Source organism: Stigmatopora nigra, chromosome 9, assembly GCF_051989575.1.
Source record: "Stigmatopora nigra isolate UIUO_SnigA chromosome 9, RoL_Snig_1.1, whole genome shotgun sequence".
Taxonomy (NCBI): domain Eukaryota; kingdom Metazoa; phylum Chordata; class Actinopteri; order Syngnathiformes; family Syngnathidae; genus Stigmatopora; species Stigmatopora nigra.
The window spans coordinates 10,815,324-10,838,812 of NC_135516.1; the positions used below are offsets into that span (position 1 = coordinate 10,815,324).

Sequence of the window (23,489 nt, forward strand, 5' to 3'; positions counted from 1 at the left end):
AGTTACAATAAACATCTCACCTCTCAGGGGAGGGCTGTGAAAATAGGAGTGATAAGTCCAAAGAAGTTTTAGCTCTCAAAACAAGTGAAGGTCATGTTGAGCCAAAGGTTCTTCTCAGCATTCCAGCAGTCTAATATTATTATGGGAAATTATATATCTCGACTGTTCACAAACACTCATTGAGATGGCTTGGAATCCAGTGCACCATTTCCGCCTTTTTATTTCACTTTTCTTTTAATATATAGATATATATGTATAGAATTTCGTATTTTTACATCATGATTAAAACAACAACAAACAGTGTTTGTCTGACTTTTCCTCCTCCGTATGGCCGATGAATAATAAAGCATGACAACCTGTCTTCTAATCATCAGCATTGATCTTTTTTTATAGTTTTTTGTGTAATCTCTGGAGGCCACAAGCTGCTTTTTCTGCCAGCACATGAGCAAAATGTACAAAGTCAACGTATGGGTGATTGAGGAGTAAAGCTTCAGCAATGAAATCAACCAAAAAAAGCAGGCACTGAGCACCAGGTGCAAGAAAGAAAAAAAAAAGATAGATAGAAAATAAAAATAGGGCATCTGTTTGAGGTCCAAGCGCTCGGCCATTAGTTCAGTCTTTGGAGCTACGTGTCGTGTGACGTTTGCAAAATATGCCTTGTTCCTCAAGAGATGATCTCCAGGATGTAGAAGACCAGCTCCATGACGACGGGACCTTCGCTGAGCTGGCAGGCACCGCCATGGATGACGGGGATGAGGGCGCTGTCCAGGTCGCTCAGGTATGCCGGTGGGAGAGGCTGCCCGTTGCTGCCTGCCAAGTAGCCCACCTGCAATTGGAAAAGGACCCAAAAAGTTGCCTGATCCACCTAACACCCGGATTTATGTAGGATATTTTTTTTTTGGAACATTGAACGTACCTGGTCCGAGTCAAGAGTGACACGCAGTCCCAGTTTGGCCATGCCGTCCTCCTTGAGCAGCTTGAGGTGCGGACACAGCGCCATGCAGAAGGCCCGCGCCACGGTTTCCGTCAGACGGCTGTGGTCGGCCGGGTCGCCCAAGCCGTTGGATTGATCGTCACTTTGAAGGAAAAACACCTAACGAGAAGAAGGAGACATTTTAAAGCATTGTTTTTTTATATGGACCAAATGGATTTAATTCTAGAGCCCGTTTAGTGAGTATACCTCCGTCCAGCGGATCACTTTGCCGTTGGCTTTGAACTCGGAGCCGTGGAAGATTTTTACGCTGGTGATGGATTCCATGGATTTACCGTCGATAGGACTGATGACGCTGAAATGCAGAAGTTTCAGTAAATATCCAAAACCAGTTAATCATATTTTATTTATTCAATTTTCTTGCTATACAACTCAACATGCTCAACATGTTAGTTTTATACGATCCTCTGTTAAACCATTCAAAGTTGGGAATTTGGCGGAATTGGGGTGTCTTTTCCAGAGAATCAGAAAAAAAGATCTAGTTAGTCTAAGAGGAATTTGGAGTTTCTCACCCCTTGTTAAAGTCGTGGTCGTCGTCGGTCCACTGGACATTGACCGTTTCCAGGTTCCCTTCCTGCTCTGCTTTCCCGCAGGTGATGGCAAAGTCCTTCATATCCCGCAGGGCTTGCCGTAGAGCGTCCATAGTCTCGGCCGTGATCTGGATCATCACGCCGTCTGAGAAGGGACGCCATGTTGAGGACTTGAATTTTTCAGCCTGGGCGCGAATCAATACGCATAAAAATGGTACCTTCCACGATGCTGGTTTTGGCCAAGAAGCCCGAGGAGGCCTTGAGCGCGCCGCTGAACACCAAGAAACAAGCGCCCGTCACTGCAAAAAAGCGAAACACGTGAGCACGCGCCTCGACGTCGATCGCGTGTTGGTGTGGGCGTCACCTTTACGCGGCTGGTGATGGATGCTGATGGCCTGCGTCTGGTAGTTGCCGTCGTCGTTTTGCACGCACACCAAGTGCGAGTCGGCGCGCTCGTTGAAGCAAGCGCCCATGGCCAGCACGTGCTCGTTGGACTTGTTCATGGCTTTCATCAGCTGCAATGACACACACACACGCGAGCGCCGCTTAAGCCTGGATGCGGGAAAACATCAAAAGGCATCGCGACGAAGGCGGACGGCCCAGAGCCGGCTCACTTTTTAATCCCGTCAAATTATGGGAATTCTCGTCAGGCGGGCCTAATTATGTGGATGTGAGGGCAAGGCGTATTTATTCAAGGACATTCAAATTGCTATATACATGGCTTGGAAAGCCAAAAGCACAAATAAGGGTCTATGGAAATCAGAGTTAAAATAAAAGCCAAATATACAAGCACAATGACCATTTTAGATATAATATTTAGATTGTTTTAAATAAATGGATTAAAAGAACTGGATTAAAATCTAAAAACACTGAAAAAAATGATTAAAAAATGACAATTATTGATTTAAAAGGGGGAAAATCAGGAAATTTAATATACATCTATACTCTTCATTTTAATTTGATCCTAAAACAGAAAGTCGGCACTCATCATTAACTTTCCCGGGCCACACAAAATGATACGGCGGGCCACATTCGGCCCCCGGGCCGACGCTTTGACACATGTGGTATATGGCGTCTACTTAATATAATTTGAACTTTGAAAACACTATTATCTAACTCCTGGAAGTAGACATCGCTCCCTGGTGGCCAGCGGAATACTCTGCATTATTATTTACAAATGTATTATTGTTCCTACACTATTTTTATACATATTTGTCAGATTTAAGACACAATGGGATGAATCCGGGCAAGAGTAACACAATACACAGATAAGACACAAAGGCTGACCTCATTGTAGCGGTTACTGGGGATCTTTACGCAGGTCTTCTTGACCTCCATGTCCACCACCAAACCTTTCACCACCGGCAACGCATACTGGTAGTTCCGAAAGTCCTGAGGGGGACACGGTCAATGGTCAAGCCGCACTTTAGCAGCGCACAAGAGAAAGAGAGCTTACCGCCAGCAGATTCATGATGGTGTGACCGGTTTCACCAAAAAGCGGCTTTCGGAAGCGCACGCTGAAGAGCGGGCAGGGGTAAACTGGAACAAATATGAACGGTGGTCACCAACGGATGAAGCGGTCATAAAAAGAAAACAAATTCGGCAAACGAAATGGCGCTTACATCGGTACTCGGCGCCCAACCGCAGCATGAGGCGGATGGGGAAGACCTTGGCCCACGGCGTCTCCCACTTCTGGATGAGCACGCCGAAGAGGAAGGGAGGGTTGGGGAGCAACAAGTCCTGCAGCGACTGGAAGGACGGGCTAACGTAGAGGAAGCCGCCATGCTCCTTGCTACCCAGGAAGCTTTGTGTGAAGAAGGAGTGGCTCAAGTGGCTGAGCACATTGCCTGTAGGATCAGGCCACTTTAGAGGTCAGTTAATGCTACAAAAAGTTATTGAAAAAAACAAAACATGGCCGCCATCTTACCACTGAGGGCTTCCTGGTAAAGCTGCACAAAGTGCGTAAAGAGGTCCTTTGGGATGGTCTTCTCCTCGGGAAGACACTGAAGTAGAATCACCACCTCAGACTGGCCGACGGCATGCATTCCTTTTGTCGTCACGTACCAGCACTTCCTGTTGACGTCTGAGCTCAGAAGACAAGAAGAGGAGGAGATGGTCAGCGCCACGTGAGGATTAGTCGATTCTGGAATGACGTGCTCACTCACAGTTGACGAGCTTGACCATCGCCAGAAGGTTGGCGTTGAGGACAAAGACCAAGGGGTCGGGGCCGCCCTCCTCCAGCTGCTGCATGAGGACCACCGCTGATGGTCGCTCCTCCACTGCATAGTCTGCGTTCACGTTCAGAAGTAATGTCGTGTGAAGGGTTAGGGTGGCGTATGTGGAAACAAACCATTAACCAAATTCATCTGTGCATATTTTGTTTATTTTTTTGTTCACGATGAAAGCAATGTTAATTAATCATGGATTCCCTAATTGGGATGCAAAGAGCCCTGAGTCAATTCTATTGTCTAACAGTTTTTTGGTAGGATGTGATTGGTTTTTGATTGTATTAATTCCATCAAATAAAATTACAGAGAAAATTATTTCTTTTGTTGTCATTTGAAAAAAAAATGAATGAAAAAAAAAAGGTCTTATTTTTATATAAAACAGTATTAACTTATAATACAAATTATTTTTTTAAACCACAACAATAATCCACAGGAGTGAAAAATAAATAAATACGCCATTAAAAAGAACTCTGTTCTAATACTTTTGACCATGCATTGTGTGTACATGAATGACAGTGTTGACCGCAAGGCGATATGAAAGCACGTGTGCATGAATGAGTGGGTGGGTGGGTGAAGGGGTGAGACGGTGAGGGTGAGGATGGGGGGGGCAAGCACCTGTGATGTGGCCTCCCGTACCTCCTTTGACTCCGGTGGAGATGAGGATGGGAGGGAGCCCGTCCTCCGGGATCAGGCTGAGGGCGCTGCCCACGGGGCTGCCCTGCGGACCGGCGGGCGCGGGGGTGGGCGCCGGCTGGAGACAGACGGAGAGCCGGGCAGACGCCAGCGGCAAGGCGACGTTAGCGTTAGCTCTTGACTCGAAGCGCTAGCGGGCGCGCCGAGAGCGTACCTCCACCGGCTCCGAAGTCTTGTTCGCGTGCGACGACGTGTTGGCCCGCAGCGAGGGTGCCGGAGCTTTGGGGGATTCTGCCTCGTCGCCGTTGGGGAGGACGCCGTCGGCAAACCAGACCCTCCTCTGATCGCGCGTGACGGATGCTGAATGAGACAGTCAGTTGATTGATTTATTATTCGTTAAGAAGTGGAGTAGGATTTACCCAGCTCGGTATTTTGTAAACCTGACAGGTTGCCGGCATTTTCAAAGTAAATATACAATATGGGCTCGCCGCACTAACAAATTTTAGTGGGCTATATTCGGTAAAAAGTAAGTTTACGTCCTTACCCTCGTTGCCCGACGGCTTGAGGACGCCCACGGGGACCATGACGGTGGGCGGGGGCGAAGCCAGCGCGCCCGAAGCCTGGGCCTGCTGCAGGGGCGGGATGGTGGAGCAGTACTCCGCCGGGTTGTTGGGATTGGGACTCTGGTTGTTGCCGCTGGCGAGCTGCGAGTCCGACACCGCCGGAGCTGAGGAATGGAGGAAATGAGATTGTCAACAATGGCGCCCATTGACAGATTTTTTTTGATGAACTCACCGCCACTGAGGGTGGAATGACAGGTGACGCAAACTCGGGCCTCCTTCCCATCCATGCAGGCCAGTTTGTATCTCAAGCTGCAACACGCGGCGCAGAACACCTGCAAGTACAATTCCAATAAGTCCAATGGGTCATTTTATTGACTTTTTTTGGGGCCACGGCCCCTCACCTTGCCGCAAGCCCTGCAGTGGTGCCTCCGTTTGGTGAAGGTGAACTTGGCGTCGCATTTCATGCAGATGGGGGCCTGAGAGTCGGGAACCCACACGGGGGCCACCTCCCCCAGCGAGCCGGGCGACCTTCCACCAAGGGAGTCCCGCCGCTGCTCCGCCTGGACGTCGTTATCCGGACTCTCCGAGGATGACGCTAACGGCGAAGGGGGAGCAACCGGGGTGCCGTTGACCGCCGGAGGGACCTCGGTCTCGCCGGGCGTCGTCGTCGTCGTCTCGGGCGGCGTCCCCCGACGGCAGTCCGGATTTTTATTCTTGACGCTGGGCTGATTCTGCGGTTTGCCCGCTACGGGCTGCGGGATTTGAAGTTTGAGGCCGACGGGCTGTTTGGGTCGAGCCCCGCCGTAAGGGACGCTGACCGGCTGCAGGCGGCGGCTGCTGGGTTTGGTGGCGACGGCGCCCGAGGCCATTCCGTCGCCGCTCTCCTGCTTGCTCTCCTCCATCTCCTTCTCTTCGGTCACCGAGTCTTCTTTGGAGGGGACGGGCGAAGGGGAAAACCTTTCCTCCTCTCCCTCCTCTTCTTCCTCCTCCCGGACATTTAGCCGGCTCCCGTCCTCGGGTTGCTCGGAGCCGGTTTGGACCGAGCCGGCCGCCTCTCCGTTGGGAAGACTTTCCACCGGCTCGCCGTTCGGAAGACTTTCCGGCGGCTCGCCAATTTGTCCATCCGGCGAACCGTCTTCTCCGTTCGCCGTCACGATTTCCACGTAAGGTGGGAGCTGGTCAGGTGTAACCTGGTCAGGAGGCGCCCCGACTTCCTCCGGTCCCACCTCGAAAGTGAAGTGGGACACGGCGCAAGCGTCCCCAGTTGGCTCCTCGCAGGCCGAGACGGGTGGCGGCGGCGACCGCTCTCCGGCGCCCACCAGTTTGCCGATGTTGGGCTGCGGCAGGGGCGGGCTGTGGACGTCGGTGGCCTCGCCACCCGCCGGTCTTTTGGGGTCCGCCTCGAGGAGGGTTTTTGGTGGCTGTGGGCTCTCCTGGGGGCTCAGGTCGGCGTGGGCCAAGGCGGGGTTCAGGGAAAGCAAGTGGGGCGGCGGGGCCAGAATCTGGGTCCACTTGGCGTCGGTGAGAAGAGGGGAGTCGCTTTCATCTGAAAAGAAAACAACATTCACTCTCTTTCATATTAGCATAGCTATTTCCCATTTTATGTCATTTAACAGGTTTGCAGCACAATGGCAGAATTTTGGATAATTAGATATGTATGTCACCGATTTCACTTCTTAATGCAAAAGTGTGTCTAAACTCCAGGGAAACGCTTAATGAGGTTTTTTTTTCCTTCTCCTGCTCGACCTCCATTATGTCAACCTTACCACACGTTGGAATATTTGGACGTGCTCACCTTCGTTCTGCTCAAACTCGTCCAGCACCTTGTCAAGGTTGAAGGCCTCGGCCTGAAAGTAATTCTCCATGGATCAGGAATCTCTTCCTCAGCGGCCAGCGTGAACCTTGAACCGGACAAAAATGAGTGAGGAATCTGCTCTTGGGGTTGGCGAAGGTTATCACCGACCTGCACGAGGTCCTCCTTAGGCCGTCTTGGATCTCAAAGCAGTTGTCCAGTGGGTGAACACGTGAGCCGCTGTGGCAGGCGTCCACGCCTAGAGTGCGACACAAAAACATTGTTTACTAGTGAACCACTCAATATCACACATTTGACAAAATAAACGGTTGTTTATATTAATAGATTGGTAGTATTGATCATATTTTCTTTCAGTCACTTTCCGGGCCGCCTACAAGGCTGGCGGGGGTGCTGGAGCCTCTCCCAGCAAACTGTATTGTTTGTTCTACATAGGACTCTTCCAAAAATGTTTGTATTTTCCTTTCCATTTTTTTTCATTTTATAGTTTTGCATTTAAGGAGTTTTTCTTTCACAGAATTTCTCTTTTTTGATGATTTTTGCCTGATTTTGGAGGTTTGTGTCCAATATTTTAATGGTGTGTTTCCCTTTTGCATGATTTTCCATTGGTCTTCATTCAAAACCCTTACTTTCTCCTTTTCGCCATTAAACTGTCCAATCATTTCCCTCCAATCCGCCGAGCTTCCTCGAGCATTTTTAGAAACGGTGGCTTTCGTGGGCGGGCGGCGAACCCGCACGCGTGCTGCTCGTCGGACCGCGAGTGCGACACGAGCTGTAGCGGATTAGCCCGCAAAATGAGCTGAGTCGCCGCATTTTTCCAGTCGGTTAAAGATGCCGTGTAGCGGGCACACTTGTTAGCGCCCACAGACACACACACACACTGGAAGATAAAGATTTAATTAGCTGGCTGAGGTGATGAATAATGCAGAGAGTTATTTTTAGATATTAAAGCATGTATGACATATGTATGTGGCTTCCATTGACATGAAGTAGCAGCAGTGACAAAATAGAGTGCGCTACTTCACTCTAAGCTAGTTTGCTGTCAAAAGAAGCGAAAAAGGACAAGCATCTCTATGCAATGTACTCTTTCAGACAGTTGACTGTATTTTGCTCAGCAAGTCTTTCTTACTGTTTCTTCAGATTTTGACCAAAAAAAAAACATTTTTTTTCAATGAAAGAAGCCCCATTCATTTTCATTGGCAAAATTATTACATTTCCTTATTTTCCCCTTTTAAATCTATAAGTGTCATTTTAATCATTTTTTCCCATGTTTTTTTTCACATTTTTATGAACTTAAAAAAAATTATTTGCAGAAAAATATCTTGAAGTGAATTTGCAATAATCGGGGAAAGACTACCAAAAAAATCATATAATTCCATCAAAATGGAACAAAAACTACCCCATTTATTTTCAGTGACTCCATTGAAAATAAGTTAAGACGAAGTATTCTTCCTGTTTTTTGAGGGACGCCGGCTTCTATTTTTAACTTTCTGCTTAGTCAATTATTTACAAGTGCAGCTCTGCATGTTGGTGAGTCATGACAACAAAAGTTTCCTTGACTTTCTAGAAAATGCTTTTGTCTTTTGTTATGTCTCTTACAGGAATGCCGTTGGTTCACCGGATCGGGAAGGCCCGCATCCTGGAAAAACATCGTGTGCTTTCCGTTTTGGGAGAATGGACTGACATCACTTTCTAACCACGCCGGACGGCCGGCACCGCCCGACTAACTGACACCCCGTGACTATATGGTCCTCTCCGCCTTGTCCCCGAGTGCACTTTTGGTGAAAAAAAAAAACATGCCATTACACACACACAAACAAGAGAATCCCAAAAATGGTTCTGGAATTCAGACCCACTTTTACAGAAGCACAAAATATTACCATTCAATGGAATTACAACAGCTCACATACTTCTGAGTTTGCGGGCCGGCTCGCCACATGTTGAACACCCCATGTGCTTAACATTGACTGCAGATTTGTATTCACATTTAAAAAAAAAGAAATTCCAGCAATGTGTTTAATCTGAGCCTGCGACCCTGCTTTGAAAATCTAAAAGCTTTGCTTGTTTTTTTTTAATCCTTTGACAGACTTGCAGAGGTTGAAAAGTTAAATCCTGCAGGATTGGAAGAGGATGAAGATGACAGTTAAGAGGCGTTGCGCTTCACCAGCTATTTGCGGCGGGCGCTTCGGCGTCGGGAGACAAAAGGAGATGGCGTGCGCACGTTTGGCAGCATGTCGGTCGAGGTCAAGAAACATCTAAGGGCGCCATTGTCACAAAGACACTTTCAATCAGCCGCTATTAGCATCAGAAAATATGACAGGGATGAGAAAATATTTAATGTTCAAAAGACCAAATTCACACGAAGCATCGTTTTTGGACATCGCTGTTGCGTCAAGGAACCAATGACAAAGCAGCCTTTTCACAAGATTCTGCTAGAATGCCACTTTGCTGACTTCTGAGTCAACAACTAGCCCCCACCTCAGGAATCTGCGATTCAGCGAACATGGATTTACGGCAGATTTCAACATTTTACGCCTAAATTAAACAGGCCCAAGAATTCAAGACGAGGTGTGGATTATTCCATTTTGCCTGTATTTTTCATCACAGCTGCTAAAAGTTGCAGTTTAATAGAACCCGTTTTTTTTAGACGCAATGTTTTTGCAGCGTTTTTTTTTTGTATTGTGGATCATTTCAGCTGGGGGACAACCTGAATCTGTGGCCGGCCAATCACAAGGCGCAAGGAGACAAACGACCAATCACTCGTAAGTAGGGGAAATTTAGAGTGTCCAACCAGCCTAACATGCATGTTTTTGGAATGTGGGAGATACCCGGAGAAAACCCATGCAGGAAAACATGCAAACTCCACACAGTGAGGCAAAACCTGGAATCGAACCCACGACCACAGAACTGCGAGGCCAATGCACTAACCACTCTACACTACCCCGAGAAATTTTGTGACCAAAATTCTGTTCTTGTAAATGCTGATTCTGTCAATATTACGACAAAAATGGAAAATTGTCTTAACCAGACAGGTTAAAGGGGACTTAAAATGTAAATACAGACCTCGACTTAACTTGGATTACACCACCAAAAGCCCCTTGGGGGACAAAACAGGTGGTAAACTCTAGGTATTATTGGCGGACTATAAAATGGTGTGTTTTTGTGAAGCAAATTCCAAAACGTAGGAACTATTTTGGGTAGCTTTCATGAAATGAAAACTTAACTGGTTGAAGTAGCTTGACGTGCTAGCTACGTGTATGATGTCCGTCCACGACTCAACTTGTCCACCGTTGCCGTTTGTTTGAGCCAAAACATGGCGCAAGAGTGTCCTCAACGCCGAATGACTCGCCGGGCGACGTCAAATCATTTTTTTAAAAGACGTGGGGGAAGCCGAACGTTATTTTGAGCATTCAACAGGGCACCGAGACCGAGAGAGCCGAGTGGCCGCGTCCACCCCGAAGCTCCTCGGACAGACGGCCCCCAAGTCAGTGCGCGTCAAGCGGGGCGAAAAAAAGATCCAAATTGTCATTTTAAAAAACCCAATAACCTCAGCTAACGTCATTCCACATGGGAATATTGAGTAATTGTCGTATACTTTGAGGAGGCTTGGTCTTTTGTTGCGTAAATGCTAATGAGCTAGCTAAAACCACCGCGACACTACCGCGACCTGCTCGCTCTTGCGCCCGTCGGCACCGCGGCAATGGCGGGGCAAGGTCGGAGGAACATAGCCCCCCAAAAAAGAAAATACCATGAGAACTTACTCACCACCACTACGGGAATCCTCATTTCTACGCGCAGCCTCGTAACGGAGAAGGAAGAAGAAGAGGAGGCGGAGGAGGTGGAGAAGGAGGCGCCCCCTCGTCGGCGTCCGTCATAACTAATTGCCTTCCCGGGCTACTTTTGCTCCGATGGTGTCCTCCTCCTCCTGGCGTCAGACTGCAGCGGCAACCGGGGGAGGGGCGGAGAGCTGCGGGGTGGGGGCAGAGGCAAGTGCGGCCAGTTGCAACCCAGCTGGGCCGAGCCTCTATACGGGACACCACCGGTAGGAACATTGGTCCAATTTTCAATGAATTCATGCTGTGGTTTAATTCGCCACACTGGCTGCCATTAATAGAAATACACTAACCATATATGCTGTAAAAGTCAAACAAAAAAACAACATAGCATTAGGGCTGGGCAGTGAGGTAATCACGATTAATCGACAATGCCTGCAATTGTTTGTCATCATACCATCAATAATGAATTGAAATGTGTTTATTGGAAATGTGCTGCCATCTTAAATTCCTTAAGTAATATAGGGATTATGATGGATCATAGGGGATGAGAGTGTGCAGTTAAAAGCATTAACTGCTTTAATTTGTCAGTTAAGTTGCTATCAGTTTTATTAATAAAACATTGTCCAGTTGGAAGATGTCCATTAATGTCGTTTGTCTTCCCTCGGGAAATAAAAAGGAGGAAACAGCAATATTTCAACCGAAAAGTGATATGAAATAATTTCCAGTCACTGTACATAAAATCAATTCTTTATTGCCATCCTCTCATAAAGCCGCTTTTAAATATAATTCATGTGAAAAGCGCCTCTTTCAAGCCGTTAAGAGTCCATTGGGTGCTGACTTTGGGATCCCGCAATCAAAAGGCGTTATGTAAAGATCGTCTCGTGGTGATGATGATGATGACAATGAGGATGCGGCGGTGCTCCTTGAACAAGCATCTGCCCGCTCCCACAAGGAAATCCTCTGAGCGAGCGACAGATTAGAAAAAAAAAGAAGAAAAAAAAGGTTGGCAGCGGAGGAGGGATCAGTTGGCTTCATTCTTTGAGGCTTCATCAAAGTTCTCCACGAGATCTGCCAGAAGAAGAAAAAAGCAAGGGAATCCCATTTAGTGAAGTGATCAAAAAGTACACTGAAGTCTCCTGGGAGGATTGCCTACCTGGAACTGCGTCATCATCCTCCTCCTCTGCAATTTCCTCCTTCACCATTTTCATGTCCATGGCTGCAATGCAAACAAGGCGTGTCAAACAAGTGCATTTTCTTGCCGACCAATCCATTTGAAATGTAAAAATGCAAAGGCTCCATATGAAAGATGTTCCCAAAAACCTTAATGTAAGGTGGAAGTGCAAATAAAAAATTGGCTTTGCGTTGTCGACTTTAACTCTCAAAGCTAAGAATATTCACAAATGTCTTGGCAACATTGCTGGACAAGTAAAAAGGACAACAGTTGCCATCTTAAGCTCTTTCTAAGAGCAAAAAAAAATTGTGACTTCTACTACTTTACACCACAATAATTGTCTCTGCGGCACAACACTGCCTCCTGGTGACCATGGTGAGTACACAAATCAGGTTGAAAATTTACATTCCCTGAAGTATGGAGCATATTTTTGCAAATATAAATTTTTGTATTTTATTTCATGTAATGCCTTTCAATGTTGTTCATTATTTAAAATATAGGCGAATTTTAACACCTACTATACATGTGAATAATGTAACTACCCTAGTTTTTTTTGTTTTTACTGAAGATTCTGAAAAGCTACTTTTTTGATTTTTTCGACCAGCTGAGTGAGACCTATACTTATTCAGGCTTTCCCCCAGGTCCATTATAAACCTGTCGGGCCACTAGGCCTCTCTTGAAACCCCAGGCTAAAACAGAGCTATACATATACACATGAGGTACTTAAAATGAAACATTCCTCTGCAGACTGAAGAGCTGCATTGTGCGTGCATTTTTTTTGCTTTTCTACATACTTTGTCGTGGGAACTGCTCGGCTAGCTTGCGCAGGCTACTGAGGCTGTCGGCGCCCAGCTGGCTGAGGATGCCCGGCAGCATTTCGGACAGCTGCTTGGTCTCGGCGTGGCCCGTGATGGCGAACGTGTTGGCCGAAAGCGACGCCTGCACCTTGGGGTTGTTGAAGTGGATCACCGTACCGTCGTCTTTGATCATGTTCACCTACGAGATGAAACGGAATTTACAGGATAAGACAGAAAACAAAACTGAACCGATGTAAAATGAAGAATGGGGCGGGGCCTCATGCAATTGATTGCTTCACCTCCTCAATGCCTGCAATGTTGTTCACAGAAAGCTTCTTAAGTGAGCCTTGGAGCTTTTTGTCGTCAGCCGTTGCCGTTTTGTGAACCACCTTTTTCTTCCTGCGAGCTGTTCCCTGAGTTAGAAACAGACCAAAAGTGAGCTACATACATATTGATCATTTAAGAATTTAAGAAAATAGGTTTACGTCCAATGGCTTCAACAGTGACATAGAATTTATAACTTCATTCAATGGACATTCATGGCTAAAATGTTAAGCCTTGAATTAATACGAGAGCAAATAACATGACTTATATAAATTATTCGTTGACTGTTGGAAAAATAATCAGCAATTAGTCCACTATCAAAACAAAATCCCTATAATCCTCATGCAAATTTCACACTTGGTAAAGGCCACAAAAGTGCTAGTGTGCCAACTTGTATGCATGTAATGCAAGTGAGATATGATCACGTTCTAACTATGTGTCCATCCGAGCGTAAAGCAAACAGTCCAGGGGGTTGAAATGTGGACAACAGCTGGCAGTCCCTCGCTCCCTACTCGTCTCGCCATAAACGGAACGCTGATGTCAGGAGGTTCTAAACGATGGGTGGTAAAACTAAGGCCTGCGGGCGGAAACTTTGCATCGGTCGCCAAAACCATGACATTTGAGGAAACCAACTCTATTAATAGAGATTTTTTCTAGAGAAAATTTGACTTGCGGATGCACGCATTTGGTGACTCAGTTCACCTTGATTGTGATAATGCGAATTAATGGTTGCCAATCAGTGTGCTATTTGTACAATGCATATTTCCTGGGAAAAGTTACTTGTCTATCTTGTACTCCCAGAATAAATGAGTCAGACTTGCATCATGGACCATGGTAGACATTATTAAATTATTTTAAAAATAAATAAACAAATAAACATTTTAAAGTGTATTTCAGTTAGGATTTTTTTGCATCTTAATCATGTGTAATGTTATTTAGCTCAGACAAAAATCCACATGGACAGACAATTTGGCTTGACTGGAATACCTAAAATGGTCATTGTGCGCTGGAAAACAACACTAGAAGTTGTTTACATTTTAACTTGACAAAAAAGTATGTGTAATAAGGTTTTACCTTTCCACCTATCCGGACTTGTGCCTGGAGTTTGGCGAGCTTCTCTTGATTCATAGTGTTACTCTGAAAAAGAGTAAAAGAAATTAGACATCTCGTAAAGTGTACAAAATGGATAATGGTATCCATATTGAAGCATACCATACAAATACAACAACACTGAGCCATTTAAATAAGGATAGGTTAAAATTTTACGTTTCAATTTGATGGGGGCGGTTCAGATGATGACACATTATTAAGAAGGTGTTACATTTGTACACATTGTTCGAAAGCTACCGTGGCTAATAATAGCCTAGCGTGAGGCTAACTACGAAGCATGACAACCACGCAATTATGCGACACAATTTTAAGGATTTAAACTTTGGTGAGGCGTGAACTCTAATTGTCAATTAAACAATTTGACGGGTTTACCTTGCGGAAAAACAGAAACAAATGATGTTTGGACTAGAGCTTCAGCTGCTACCTCCTGCTCGTTCGCAGGTTTCGCAGATGGCAAAGCTTTCGGTTAATCATAAGGAACACACTTCCGCTTATACTTTCCGAATAAACCTGAACAATATTTGTAAACGTCGTTAATGTGTTGAAAATGCATATAAACAACACACTAATCGTGTAATTTATATAAAACAGAGTGGTGGGCATTGAGAGGCGTTAGTAGCTCGTTTTAATGATTTTAGGCATACCAAATAAACGTAATTTATGTTCAATGCCGGTGAGTGGACATGTTTAGTCATTTAACTTGACATCACTGACTTGCGCACCGGAACATGCGGTCGAGTAAAGATCACGTGACCTCGCGCTCAGTAATATATATTAAAGCATTGTTTTTTTTTTAAATACATTTGCTGAATTGCAGCTGTATTGAGATATATGTGCACGTTTATGCTTTAATGTTGTTAATAGGAAAATAAATTGTCACGAAAGAGCGAGTTATAGACTGTAAAGAACGAGTGCATCCTGTTTCCTTTTAATGTGAAACGTACACCATTGGAGATCCGGGTTAGACACACGATCCAGCTGCAACAGCCGACTAGTCGTTCAAGGCCAGTTTTCCATCGAGATGCAGAGTGCTTTATTTAACGCCGTTTTGTTCGGATTTTTTTACGCGTTGCTCCCCTTGTCGTGGGTTCAACATGTCGTCGGTACATCGAACGGCAGAGGTCAGTAAACGATCAAACCAAGGCTTTTGTTTTTGCTAGCTTGTCCACTTTTTTTCGAGCATTCCAATGTTTTGATCCCATTCAGGACATCCGGGTTCGTCCTACATTCCCAAAGTGCCACACAAATCCATGATAAATAAACGGGGCTATAATAAATGCAACTTTTTGTTTGTTTTTATCCACCCAATGGCTGTGTTAGATTCAGTTTTATTATGCTCTTTCCATGAATGCGGCATAGTGTTAACAACGGCCTTTTCCCGATTAAAGAATATCAAATAAACATGGAAAATGCATGTTTTTTTCCCTGAAACGTTTTGATATACATTACCTTAGTTCTGAAATATATTGGCATTGTAATATTGAATTTGATAACTTTACAGTCTTTTTTTCTCCAATTGTAATTGAATCCACCACGATTGAGACTTTTCCAGTTCAAATGGACTGGACGTCTATCAACGTCAAAAACTTCCAATGGCTCATGTGACTTTTCCCTTTTGTAGGATTTGGAGACAACATCCACTGGAGGTCGCTGGAAGATGGGAAGAGCGAGGCGTCTGCCAGGTGAGCATCATCATCATCAACCCAAATATTTCTCCAAAGTCACCAGTGACACGAAAAATCCATTTTGTTAACTTCTCTATATACATGGTCCAACCAATGTGTTTGACGTATGTTCCAGTGGACTGCCGCTCATGGTCATAATCCACAAGACTTGGTGCGGAGCCTGTAAAGGTAAACAAATGAAATCGATGTGGCAATCGAGATGTAAAGTTAACACTATTGTTTTGGCTCTTATCAGCCTTAAAGCCCAAATTTGCTGAATCCAAGGAAATCGCAGAACTGGCCCACAACTTTGTGATGGTCAACTTGGAAGTGAGGAACCAGTCGGTAAATATTCCACAAGGGATGCATTGTTGTTCATGTTGATTTCTTTTGACGACAAAAGGACGAAGAGGAGCCCAAGGACGGAGACTTCACTCCTGACGGTGGCTACATCCCTCGCATCCTTTTCCTTGGTACGTGGACCACATCGCCCCTTGGCTGCCAAGTGATTGGGGAATAATGTGATAAAATTGTTTCAGATCCCAGTGGGAAAGTCCACCCTGAAATCACCAACAAAATCGGCAATCCCAACTACAAGTATTTTTACAGCAACGCCGAACAAGGTAATAACTTCATTCGGTCGCTTGTCAACTTTTATTAGGCCAAGTCAGAAAATGTGCATCAGGAAAACCAGACCATACAAAAGAGTGACCAAAAAATAAGAGTTTATCAATTTAGTGGCAGTGTTTTTTTTTTAACAATATTCCACATTTGATCCAATTCAAACTGGAGTTATCTTTCAAAATAACCAAAGCCACGACCAAATATTCGCGCATTTTAAAAATAAATCAGTTTCTAATTATTACTCTTGCTTTTGTAGTGGTTTCAGGGATGAAGGAGGCCCAGGAGAAGCTAACCGGCGACGCCTTCAAGACCACCCACACTGGAGACGAGCTGTGAGGAGGCGAGCGTTAAGGGTGCAAGGGCTACATCACCTCCGACAACGTTGCCATGGCCACAAGACTACTTGTCACATACTGTACTACATTTAACAGATGTAAAGTCAATCAAGTGCCAAGTTGACGCACATCTTTCCACCAGGCTCCAAAACGGGTCGGCGGTCAATTTTTATGAAGACGCCAAATGTTAAAACGCTGCCATTTTTTTTAAATCGCGCACTGAGAAGGCACATAATCATGCTAAACGGTATCAGACAACAAACGGCAATTTCATATTTTCCTCCCCTGACTTTAAATTACTTTTATTACGAGTAGAAGTCCCATCTATTGTCTACTGTGTTGATATGAATTGAATCTTTAGTGTCAGTTAATGTTGGGGAATCTCACCGTAGACCACTTGCATCATCATCATCACCCTTAAAGCCACGGCTATTTTTTTCCAGCTAATGTTGAAGACGTCTCGTGCTTCCAAAGTCAATTTTGTGCCAATGTGAATTTGTTTTTGTTCATTTGCCCATTTTAACCTGCTACTTTTTGCCTCTTTTTTACCCAGTAAATAAAGGTTTGTTGTAGTGAATCTTGTGTCCGAGTTGTTTTGTGACATTAAAAAAAATCAATATGAACAGCGAATTAAACTGATTGGATGTGTCGTACTGACCGAGTTATAAAGTCCACTTATTTATAAAATAGACCCAGTAAGCCAACAAAAGACTGCTAAAGTTAAAGCTGGCATATCAGCAAAAAAGCATATATTAAAAAAGACATCTTAAAAATGAAGCGCCAATCACGTGTAAAGTGATCAGGCAGGAAGAGTGTCCCCAATGCACTTTGCCAAAGCATCAACCAGTGACCACGAGCCTCAGTTTTTGTCAGAGGGCTGACATTCTAGAACCTCCCTTGCTTGGCGTCTCCGATGGCCCCCCAAACGTCGAAGACAAACTCGTCCGGGAAGGCAAAGTCCCCCAGCGTCTCGTCCAGCGCCATGGCGAACTCGTCGGGGTTCTGTTTGTCGCGGCCCACCTCCACCATGGTTGCCGCTGGGGGGGGACATTGTCATTAAAATACGCTTTCGCAATACGTAATAAATTGCAATACTATTAATCTGACGGTGAAAATTCCACTGAATATGATCATGTGGTGGACACTCACCAAGTTCGGTATCCCGAATTCCCATGTAGCTCTCCAGTAGGTCATCCACCTTTTTCACGGCTTTCTCCTCAAACTCGGTCGGCTGGGCGATACAAACACAGGTTATATTTATTTACATATGATACTGTGTATATGCATAAGTATGTGTGTATATGTATGCATGTATATATGTGTATATGAATGTGTATATGTATGTGTATATGTATGTGTATGTGTGAGTATATATATGTATATGTGTTTGTGTATATGCATATGTATGTATGTGTATGTGTGTATATGTATATGCATGTGTATATGTATCTGTATATATGTGTGGAAAAAAATATATATATGTGTGTGTGTGTGTGTGTGTGTGTGTGCGTGTGTATATATGTATATAGATCTGGATGTACAGTGGCCACTTTATGGTCAGGCTTAAAATAACGTATTACCTTGGATATAATGACAATAAAGACATTAATTTGGATTCAATTTAGAGCAGGTTGCAGTACTTGCCTCGTCTTCTAGCGTCGCCGGGCCTTTGGCCCGAAGTCTCAACGTTCCCTTGCCAATCTTGTTGTCACCGGGCTTGGCGCCCCTTGACCTGGGCTCCAGCATTTCTGCCGGTGGACGAAGAAAATGGATGTCAGCTTTCTCAAGGGAGTTGAAATGGACCATTGGATATTTGTGAGAAGAACACCTGTCGCTCATGTCTGTGTGTGATTGGCAGGCGGCTCACCAAAGGCCTTCATGGGCTCTACCAGCTTGAGGGTGAAGGTCTCATTCCTGGGCAGTTCCTTGAGCATGCGGGCCACCTCGTAGTGTCGTGTGCCCACGATGTTGCGGCCGTTGATGCGCTCGATGTGGTCGCCCACGCAGATCACCTTCACTTTGTCCACCACGCTGGCCTCCTTGATGCGCTGCCACACGTGTGGAATCAGACACACAGTTACACAAACAGGGACAAAAAGTTGCCAGTTGTCCCTTAAAATACAAATTTAAGTCTCTCGAGCTCCCCATAACATTCAGGTATTATTGTCAGTGGTTTTTAAATATCCACATTAGGCTGCAACAGTCTTCTACTTTATATACGCAAACTTTAGGTAGTTCAAACAAATGTCAATAATTGTGCTTCATGATTGAGTCTTTGTGTAGCTTCTTCTGCTGTGCGCATATTGGCCACCGGAGGACAGTAAAATAAATAATACATTATCAAAAGTGGGGTAGTTTTATGGAAAACTGATATTCATAGCTATTTTTCAGTTTGTTTGTTGTGTTAAAAGTCAAAATCAAGAAAAATATCCTCTTATGGATATGTACAACGAGTGTGATTTGGCTCATTGGCTGCGACTTTACCTTGATGAAGGCAAACCCTGCGCCGTTGTCCGTGATGGTGAGACCCAGCGCGTCTTCTGACTTGAACACCTCCACTTCTTTCTTAATGCCTCGGACGTGGGCAAATATGAAGTCTTCCAAGCCGATCTGGCCGCCAAGTAGCTTGTCCATGTCAATCTTGTGTGTGTTGAGGGTACAGAATAGGATCTGCAAGTTGAAAAGAAAGAAAGAAAGAAAGAAAAAAAATCAGACAAACGGCATGTGTGTTAAAAATAAAAAAGACAGATGACCCTCACACTTTAGAGGGCTCGTCAGTGTGATCAACAGAAACACTAAGCTGATTTGACGGTACTTAAAACAGATGGAAACCCAGCTAGTGGTCTAACTGGTTTGCTTTACTTCCAAAGACTTTTATCACTGGAAAACAGGGTGACCAAGATGAAGCCAAAACGCATCCGTTAACAAAAATCAGTATTTAATATTATATTTTAATCACTGAGAGACATACAATTCGTCAAAATTTTCAATCTCTAAATAGAAAATAATCACAATCATTTTTAGGTTAATTTTCCTTTCTATAACGGGCACATTAGTATATTTCTTTTTTTTTTAATTGAAAATATCCAGGAAGAATGATTATGGTGTTTATTCCCAGTGAGCCACTCAGACTTTGTTTTCACGGCGCTCCGACACCCTCTGCTCTCCCTGTCGTACCGACGAGCGTTGCCATGGCTAAGCAGGCCACACTAGAAAGGGGGCCGCGAGAGGTGATGCAAGGGTCCGCTTTTATTCCAAGCCCAGCCGGTGCACGCCCACAGCCCGTTACCAAGGCGGCCTTTAGCTTTAAGCGGCTTCACGGCACCCCGGGCTGTTGGCGGCAGCGCTCCCCTCCCTGCTGGGCACTTCACCAGCTACTTTCTACCCCCTCCCAATCCAACTCAGCACACCTCCCACGGTCTCAAGAACCACATGGATGAAGGGACTTAATATAAGAGTCTAACATAGGCACAAAGTAGACTGGAACCGCCATTTTGACATGACCAAATATCAGTCATTTACTGTACAACTACTGTGAGTAATAAATAATACAAGATCTTTTAACAGCATGAAAAGGACAACAACAAATGTCACAGCGGTATTATGCAAGTCAAACTGCTAATAGCTAGCATAATATTAAGATGACCTCATAGTCTATATCTTCACCCAGTTAAAAAGCATTCATTTTTAAGTCTTGGTGACAAAAAATTAATAACCAACTGAGTGTCTTACTAGAAAAACAAAACAAAAAGTAAAAACCAATCAAATAAAAAGAAACAGCAAAACAGTGGGCAGGTGGAAGTCATAGATAAAACTACACGTGACCGAAGACTTCATAAGAATTCATTTAAAAAAAAGGACTCCAAGAATAACGAGTGATTCAACAAGAACATTCAGTCTCGCACAAATCCCTATCCCGCCCACGCACACACACTTCTCTGTGCTCTAAAAAAAAAAATGGGTGAAAAAAGGCGACATACTCGAATGTCTTCCAGGGCCGACACCCCGCAGCCAACACTCAAATGTGACACCAAAGACCAAGTACCATATTACATCCTCTTCAAAAAGCATTTTCATGTCTGAAAAAAAGTCTAGCCTCAGTTAAAATCTTTCGTATTTCCTCAACTATTAGCTGTCTAACAGCACTGCGTACCAAAACATACATACATAACATACTGTACTATGGTAGCATTCACTATGCTAGCATCCTACTTTAACTAGCAACCTATAATAACAAGTCATTGCAAACCCAAACCACTGAATCAATCAAAAACACAGATTTCTGTCATCATTCAAACTATAATTGTCCACTCTGAGGCCTTTAAAACATTGTCAACCAATTAGCTAAACAAAGCTATCTAGTAGAGAGGCCGTGTCAAATGCTAATGCTAATGCAAAGTACAAATCATTTTATTTGAAAATACTTTTCTGACAATTAAGTTTTGAAAAGTAGACTATCAAATATTAACCATATCAAAGGTGGTGTAACAAATAAACATCAACCCATGCAAAATATAACATTTTTATAAGGGAACATAAAAATAAAAGCACAATTCTGTGGCCAAGTCCACTTCCTTGTTCACTTTTTATAATTCCCCTCAACTAACGCGAAAAAATAAGGGGAGTAACTTCCCGCTCACGCCGGCAACAAATGAGATTGTGGCACCTAATCTATTGGATTAGAAAGTTTGTTACACCTACAAAATAAACGTGACTGTGCAGGCCAACGCCTGCCACGCCTAAATCGCCACAACTGCTCTTTATAAGCAGACTTTGACCAGAAGCCAGCTCGCTATTTCTCTCCGTATCAGCAAATTCACTAAAATGCTGTCACGTGGTGGCCATTTTGTTTTTTAAGATAGCACGACTAGTCCATTCATACAACAACGAGAGCCACTAAAACAACCGCAAAAGAGATAACGTGCATTTTTATGGAGGGAGGAGGCCCAAAGTCGAGTTCCTCCCCCAGGGAATTATGGGATGGCCTCAGCCGTGGCCCGGTGCAGGTTATCTACTCGAATTTGAGGCAGTACCCACGCAACCGGACCTCTGGGACTTCCTGTCAAGGCCGACGGCAACAAATGACGACATTATAAAGTGCCGCTCTAATGGTGCCCGTGTCGTCTATTGACGGGGCAAAATTTTAGAAGAGAATATTCAACTTTTGACCCTGAACATGTGTTTCCAGAGAGCAAATATTTTATGTGACTGCATTTCCTAGTGGGAAATTTGTCCAGTGTATTGTCCAATTCAAATTTTTCCATTAATTCAGACTTGGTTTGTTTGTTGTAGCCATTCATGTTGCAAAAATGTATGAACAAATTGTGCCCGTGTCTGCCATCATGCCTTTTTGGGGGCAATTTGGAGGATTTTATGCTAGAATAGTCAACATTTATCAGCGAGAATGTTATACGACAACCACGCGATTAAATCCATTTTCTATCACCGTTGTTTGTTTTGTCGAAAAGAAGCAGAAAACCACCCAGTCTAGCTCGGTTGGAAGGCCCCAGACAGATTTTTTTTTTTGCGTTTCTCGACTTTGAATCTCAACAGCCAGTGTGCATGGTCGCACAAAAGCTGCTTGGGTATTCACATCTTGAAAAAAAAAAGAGTATAAGAGGGTGGAGTGCAAGCTTTTGTGTTGGATGCCAAGGCTGTCACGTCTACGTAGAAAGTTTAACAGAACACTTCATGCATAGACGACTTTGTTTTACTCGTTGGCGACATTAGGCGTTAGGATATGTTTAGTTCAAATTTAGGGTTTGGATAGGCATTTTTCTCCCCCGAGGTTATAGATTAGGACTCTGTATTGATAGAATACAGGACATGTTGTTGGAGTAATGCCTGAAATTGTATTTTAATGATGAAAAAGCTATGTAAACAGGATTATGTAAACTTTTGATATCCACATTAAGCACATAAAGTCTGTGTACTTTTCCCCACTTAGCTGTACTTATACTGATGGTGAGGAATGTTTAGTGAGTAAAGTGGAGCTGGAATTTAGTTTGAATTTAAGTGTTATGGTGGTGGGTGGGCTTTAGAAAAATAACTAACCTCTGGTGGGCTGATATTAAAGGCGTCTGCAATCTTGGCGTACAGTTCCTTGACGTTGGAGAAGCCTTCGATTCTACCGGTGGGACTCCCGTGAGCCAGCTGCGTGTGGAACACCAACTTGGGCCGCAGGTTGGCTGGAGGCGGCGGTAGTCCGACGCCGCCGTTTCCCAGCGACTTGTTGCCCCCACCAGCGAGCAGAGACCCCGCTGCACCTGCGTGGTGGCCGCCACCGACCTCTTCGTTGTCCACCAGGTGCTCCTTGGTCGACTTGTTTTTCTTCCTCCACGGGCCCAGCGGCATTTTTTTTCTGCGTCTCGGATAGCTTGTCCAAGCGCTAAAACATTGGAACCTGTTCAAAACTCGTTTTCGACTTCCTTGTTTACGTCTGGCTTGACTCGAGGTTCTCCGGAGGTACTTTACCGATGCTCGCTGGGGTCGCCTTTCAGCGAGAAACGGCGACGGGGTCGCGACGAAAAAGCAACAGGTAGCCGGGGGATCAAGCGTGAGAGAGGAGGGAACCTGCAGCCTGTCTGTCGGGCTAACAATAGCCGCTCTCTGAGCACCCTGGCTGGGCGCAGGCGTACTGGGGAGCGGCGGTGGTGGTGGTGGGAGCATCACCGATGCACCTGTGCACCCCAGCGGCCACTTGATGACGTACACGGTAGTGCCTGAGTGCCTGTCACAATTGACATTTTTTAAATGTAAAGTTGAAATGGCCTTACTTTATCATGAATGGGATGTATTCAAAAAACACTATATAATAAATTCAAACTTTCAGGGAGTGTGAAAAACTATACGAAAGTTGACTTTTACCCCTTTAATTGGGCAAGTGGCTATTTTTGGTCATTACAAAAATATACCCGTGTGTAAATAAATTTT

At 44.7% G+C, this 23,489-nt stretch overlaps 4 protein-coding genes across 9 annotated transcripts; 1 reads left to right on the forward strand and 3 right to left on the reverse strand.

The window, feature by feature from the left end:
- Nucleotides 1-195: 195 nt before the first annotated feature.
- zfyve9a (zinc finger, FYVE domain containing 9a) lies at nucleotides 196-10,766 on the reverse strand. 3 transcript variants are annotated; one of them, XM_077724620.1, is made up of 18 exons: nucleotides 10,521-10,766; nucleotides 6,741-6,996; nucleotides 5,347-6,491; nucleotides 5,178-5,277; nucleotides 4,927-5,109; nucleotides 4,597-4,742; nucleotides 4,386-4,500; nucleotides 3,687-3,809; nucleotides 3,449-3,604; nucleotides 3,144-3,368; nucleotides 2,978-3,060; nucleotides 2,809-2,913; nucleotides 1,886-2,036; nucleotides 1,740-1,820; nucleotides 1,504-1,666; nucleotides 1,181-1,286; nucleotides 917-1,093; nucleotides 196-826 (listed from the first exon to the last, which is right to left on the reverse strand). In XM_077724620.1, exons 2-18 carry the CDS (start codon nucleotides 6,808-6,810, stop codon nucleotides 665-667), a joined length of 3,291 nt encoding a protein of 1,096 aa, XP_077580746.1. In that variant the 5' UTR covers nucleotides 6,811-6,996; nucleotides 10,521-10,766; the 3' UTR covers nucleotides 196-664. The 3 variants fall into 3 exon arrangements, with proteins under 3 accessions (XP_077580746.1, XP_077580744.1, XP_077580745.1); XM_077724618.1 differs by having other exon boundaries at nucleotides 4,365-4,500; nucleotides 10,521-10,765; XM_077724619.1 differs by lacking the exon at nucleotides 10,521-10,766 and adding an exon at nucleotides 8,355-8,501 and having other exon boundaries at nucleotides 4,365-4,500.
- A 496-nt stretch (nucleotides 10,767-11,262) lies between these two features.
- LOC144201836 (transcription factor BTF3 homolog 4-like) lies at nucleotides 11,263-14,662 on the reverse strand. Of its 3 annotated transcripts, none has more exons than XM_077724625.1 (6): nucleotides 14,578-14,662; nucleotides 13,898-13,960; nucleotides 12,799-12,912; nucleotides 12,497-12,698; nucleotides 11,685-11,747; nucleotides 11,263-11,599 (listed from the first exon to the last, which is right to left on the reverse strand). In XM_077724625.1, the coding sequence occupies exons 1-6, from the start codon at nucleotides 14,626-14,628 to the stop codon at nucleotides 11,553-11,555; spliced, it is 540 nt and encodes a 179-aa protein (XP_077580751.1). In that variant the 5' UTR covers nucleotides 14,629-14,662; the 3' UTR covers nucleotides 11,263-11,552. The 3 variants fall into 3 exon arrangements, with proteins under 3 accessions (XP_077580751.1, XP_077580752.1, XP_077580753.1); XM_077724626.1 differs by lacking the exon at nucleotides 14,578-14,662 and adding an exon at nucleotides 14,306-14,521; XM_077724627.1 differs by lacking the exon at nucleotides 14,578-14,662 and adding an exon at nucleotides 14,090-14,245.
- A 75-nt stretch (nucleotides 14,663-14,737) lies between these two features.
- txndc12 (thioredoxin domain containing 12 (endoplasmic reticulum)) lies at nucleotides 14,738-17,133 on the forward strand. Its single transcript, XM_077724628.1, has 7 exons — nucleotides 14,738-15,054; nucleotides 15,555-15,615; nucleotides 15,734-15,786; nucleotides 15,854-15,927; nucleotides 16,001-16,070; nucleotides 16,137-16,220; nucleotides 16,478-17,133. The coding sequence occupies exons 1-7, from the start codon at nucleotides 14,955-14,957 to the stop codon at nucleotides 16,555-16,557; spliced, it is 522 nt and encodes a 173-aa protein (XP_077580754.1). The 5' UTR covers nucleotides 14,738-14,954; the 3' UTR covers nucleotides 16,558-17,133.
- gipc2 (GIPC PDZ domain containing family, member 2) lies at nucleotides 16,237-23,291 on the reverse strand. Of its 2 annotated transcripts, XM_077724623.1 has the most exons (7): nucleotides 23,031-23,285; nucleotides 22,611-22,944; nucleotides 19,041-19,226; nucleotides 18,424-18,604; nucleotides 18,201-18,304; nucleotides 17,706-17,787; nucleotides 16,237-17,593 (listed from the first exon to the last, which is right to left on the reverse strand). In XM_077724623.1, the coding sequence occupies exons 2-7, from the start codon at nucleotides 22,908-22,910 to the stop codon at nucleotides 17,442-17,444; spliced, it is 1,005 nt and encodes a 334-aa protein (XP_077580749.1). In that variant the 5' UTR covers nucleotides 22,911-22,944; nucleotides 23,031-23,285; the 3' UTR covers nucleotides 16,237-17,441. The 2 variants fall into 2 exon arrangements, with proteins under 2 accessions (XP_077580749.1, XP_077580747.1); XM_077724621.1 differs by having other exon boundaries at nucleotides 22,611-23,291.
- Between the last annotated feature and the right edge of the window lie 198 nt (nucleotides 23,292-23,489).

What these genes read in the sequence shown, in the direction of transcription:
- LOC144201836 (XM_077724625.1), bottom strand. Translation starts at nt 14,628, where the DNA reads ATGACTAAACATGTCCACTCACCGGCATTGAACATAAATTACGTTTAT. An exon ending in ACATAAATTACGTTTATTTG is followed by an intron (nt 13,961 to 14,577) that starts GTATGCCTAAAA and finishes ACTCTTTTTCAG; the next exon opens with AGTAACACTATGAATCAAGA. An exon ending in AAGTCCGGATAGGTGGAAAG is followed by an intron (nt 12,913 to 13,897) that starts GTAAAACCTTAT and finishes TTTCTAACTCAG; the next exon opens with GGAACAGCTCGCAGGAAGAA.
- gipc2 (XM_077724621.1), bottom strand. Translation starts at nt 23,225, where the DNA reads ATGCTCCCACCACCACCACCGCCGCTCCCCAGTACGCCTGCGCCCAGC. An exon ending in TTAATATCAGCCCACCAGAG is followed by an intron (nt 19,227 to 22,610) that starts GTTAGTTATTTT and finishes TTCAACTTGCAG; the next exon opens with ATCCTATTCTGTACCCTCAA. An exon ending in AATTCGGGATACCGAACTTG is followed by an intron (nt 17,594 to 17,705) that starts GTGAGTGTCCAC and finishes GTCCCCCCCCAG; the next exon opens with CGGCAACCATGGTGGAGGTG.
- txndc12 (XM_077724628.1), top strand. Translation starts at nt 14,955, where the DNA reads ATGCAGAGTGCTTTATTTAACGCCGTTTTGTTCGGATTTTTTTACGCG. An exon ending in AAGAGCGAGGCGTCTGCCAG is followed by an intron (nt 15,616 to 15,733) that starts GTGAGCATCATC and finishes CGTATGTTCCAG; the next exon opens with TGGACTGCCGCTCATGGTCA. An exon ending in TTACAGCAACGCCGAACAAG is followed by an intron (nt 16,221 to 16,477) that starts GTAATAACTTCA and finishes TTGCTTTTGTAG; the next exon opens with TGGTTTCAGGGATGAAGGAG.
- zfyve9a (XM_077724618.1), bottom strand. Translation starts at nt 6,810, where the DNA reads ATGGAGAATTACTTTCAGGCCGAGGCCTTCAACCTTGACAAGGTGCTG. An exon ending in CGAGTTTGAGCAGAACGAAG is followed by an intron (nt 6,492 to 6,740) that starts GTGAGCACGTCC and finishes TTTTCTTTTCAG; the next exon opens with ATGAAAGCGACTCCCCTCTT. An exon ending in GACCACGACTTTAACAAGGG is followed by an intron (nt 1,287 to 1,503) that starts GTGAGAAACTCC and finishes TCTGCATTTCAG; the next exon opens with CGTCATCAGTCCTATCGACG.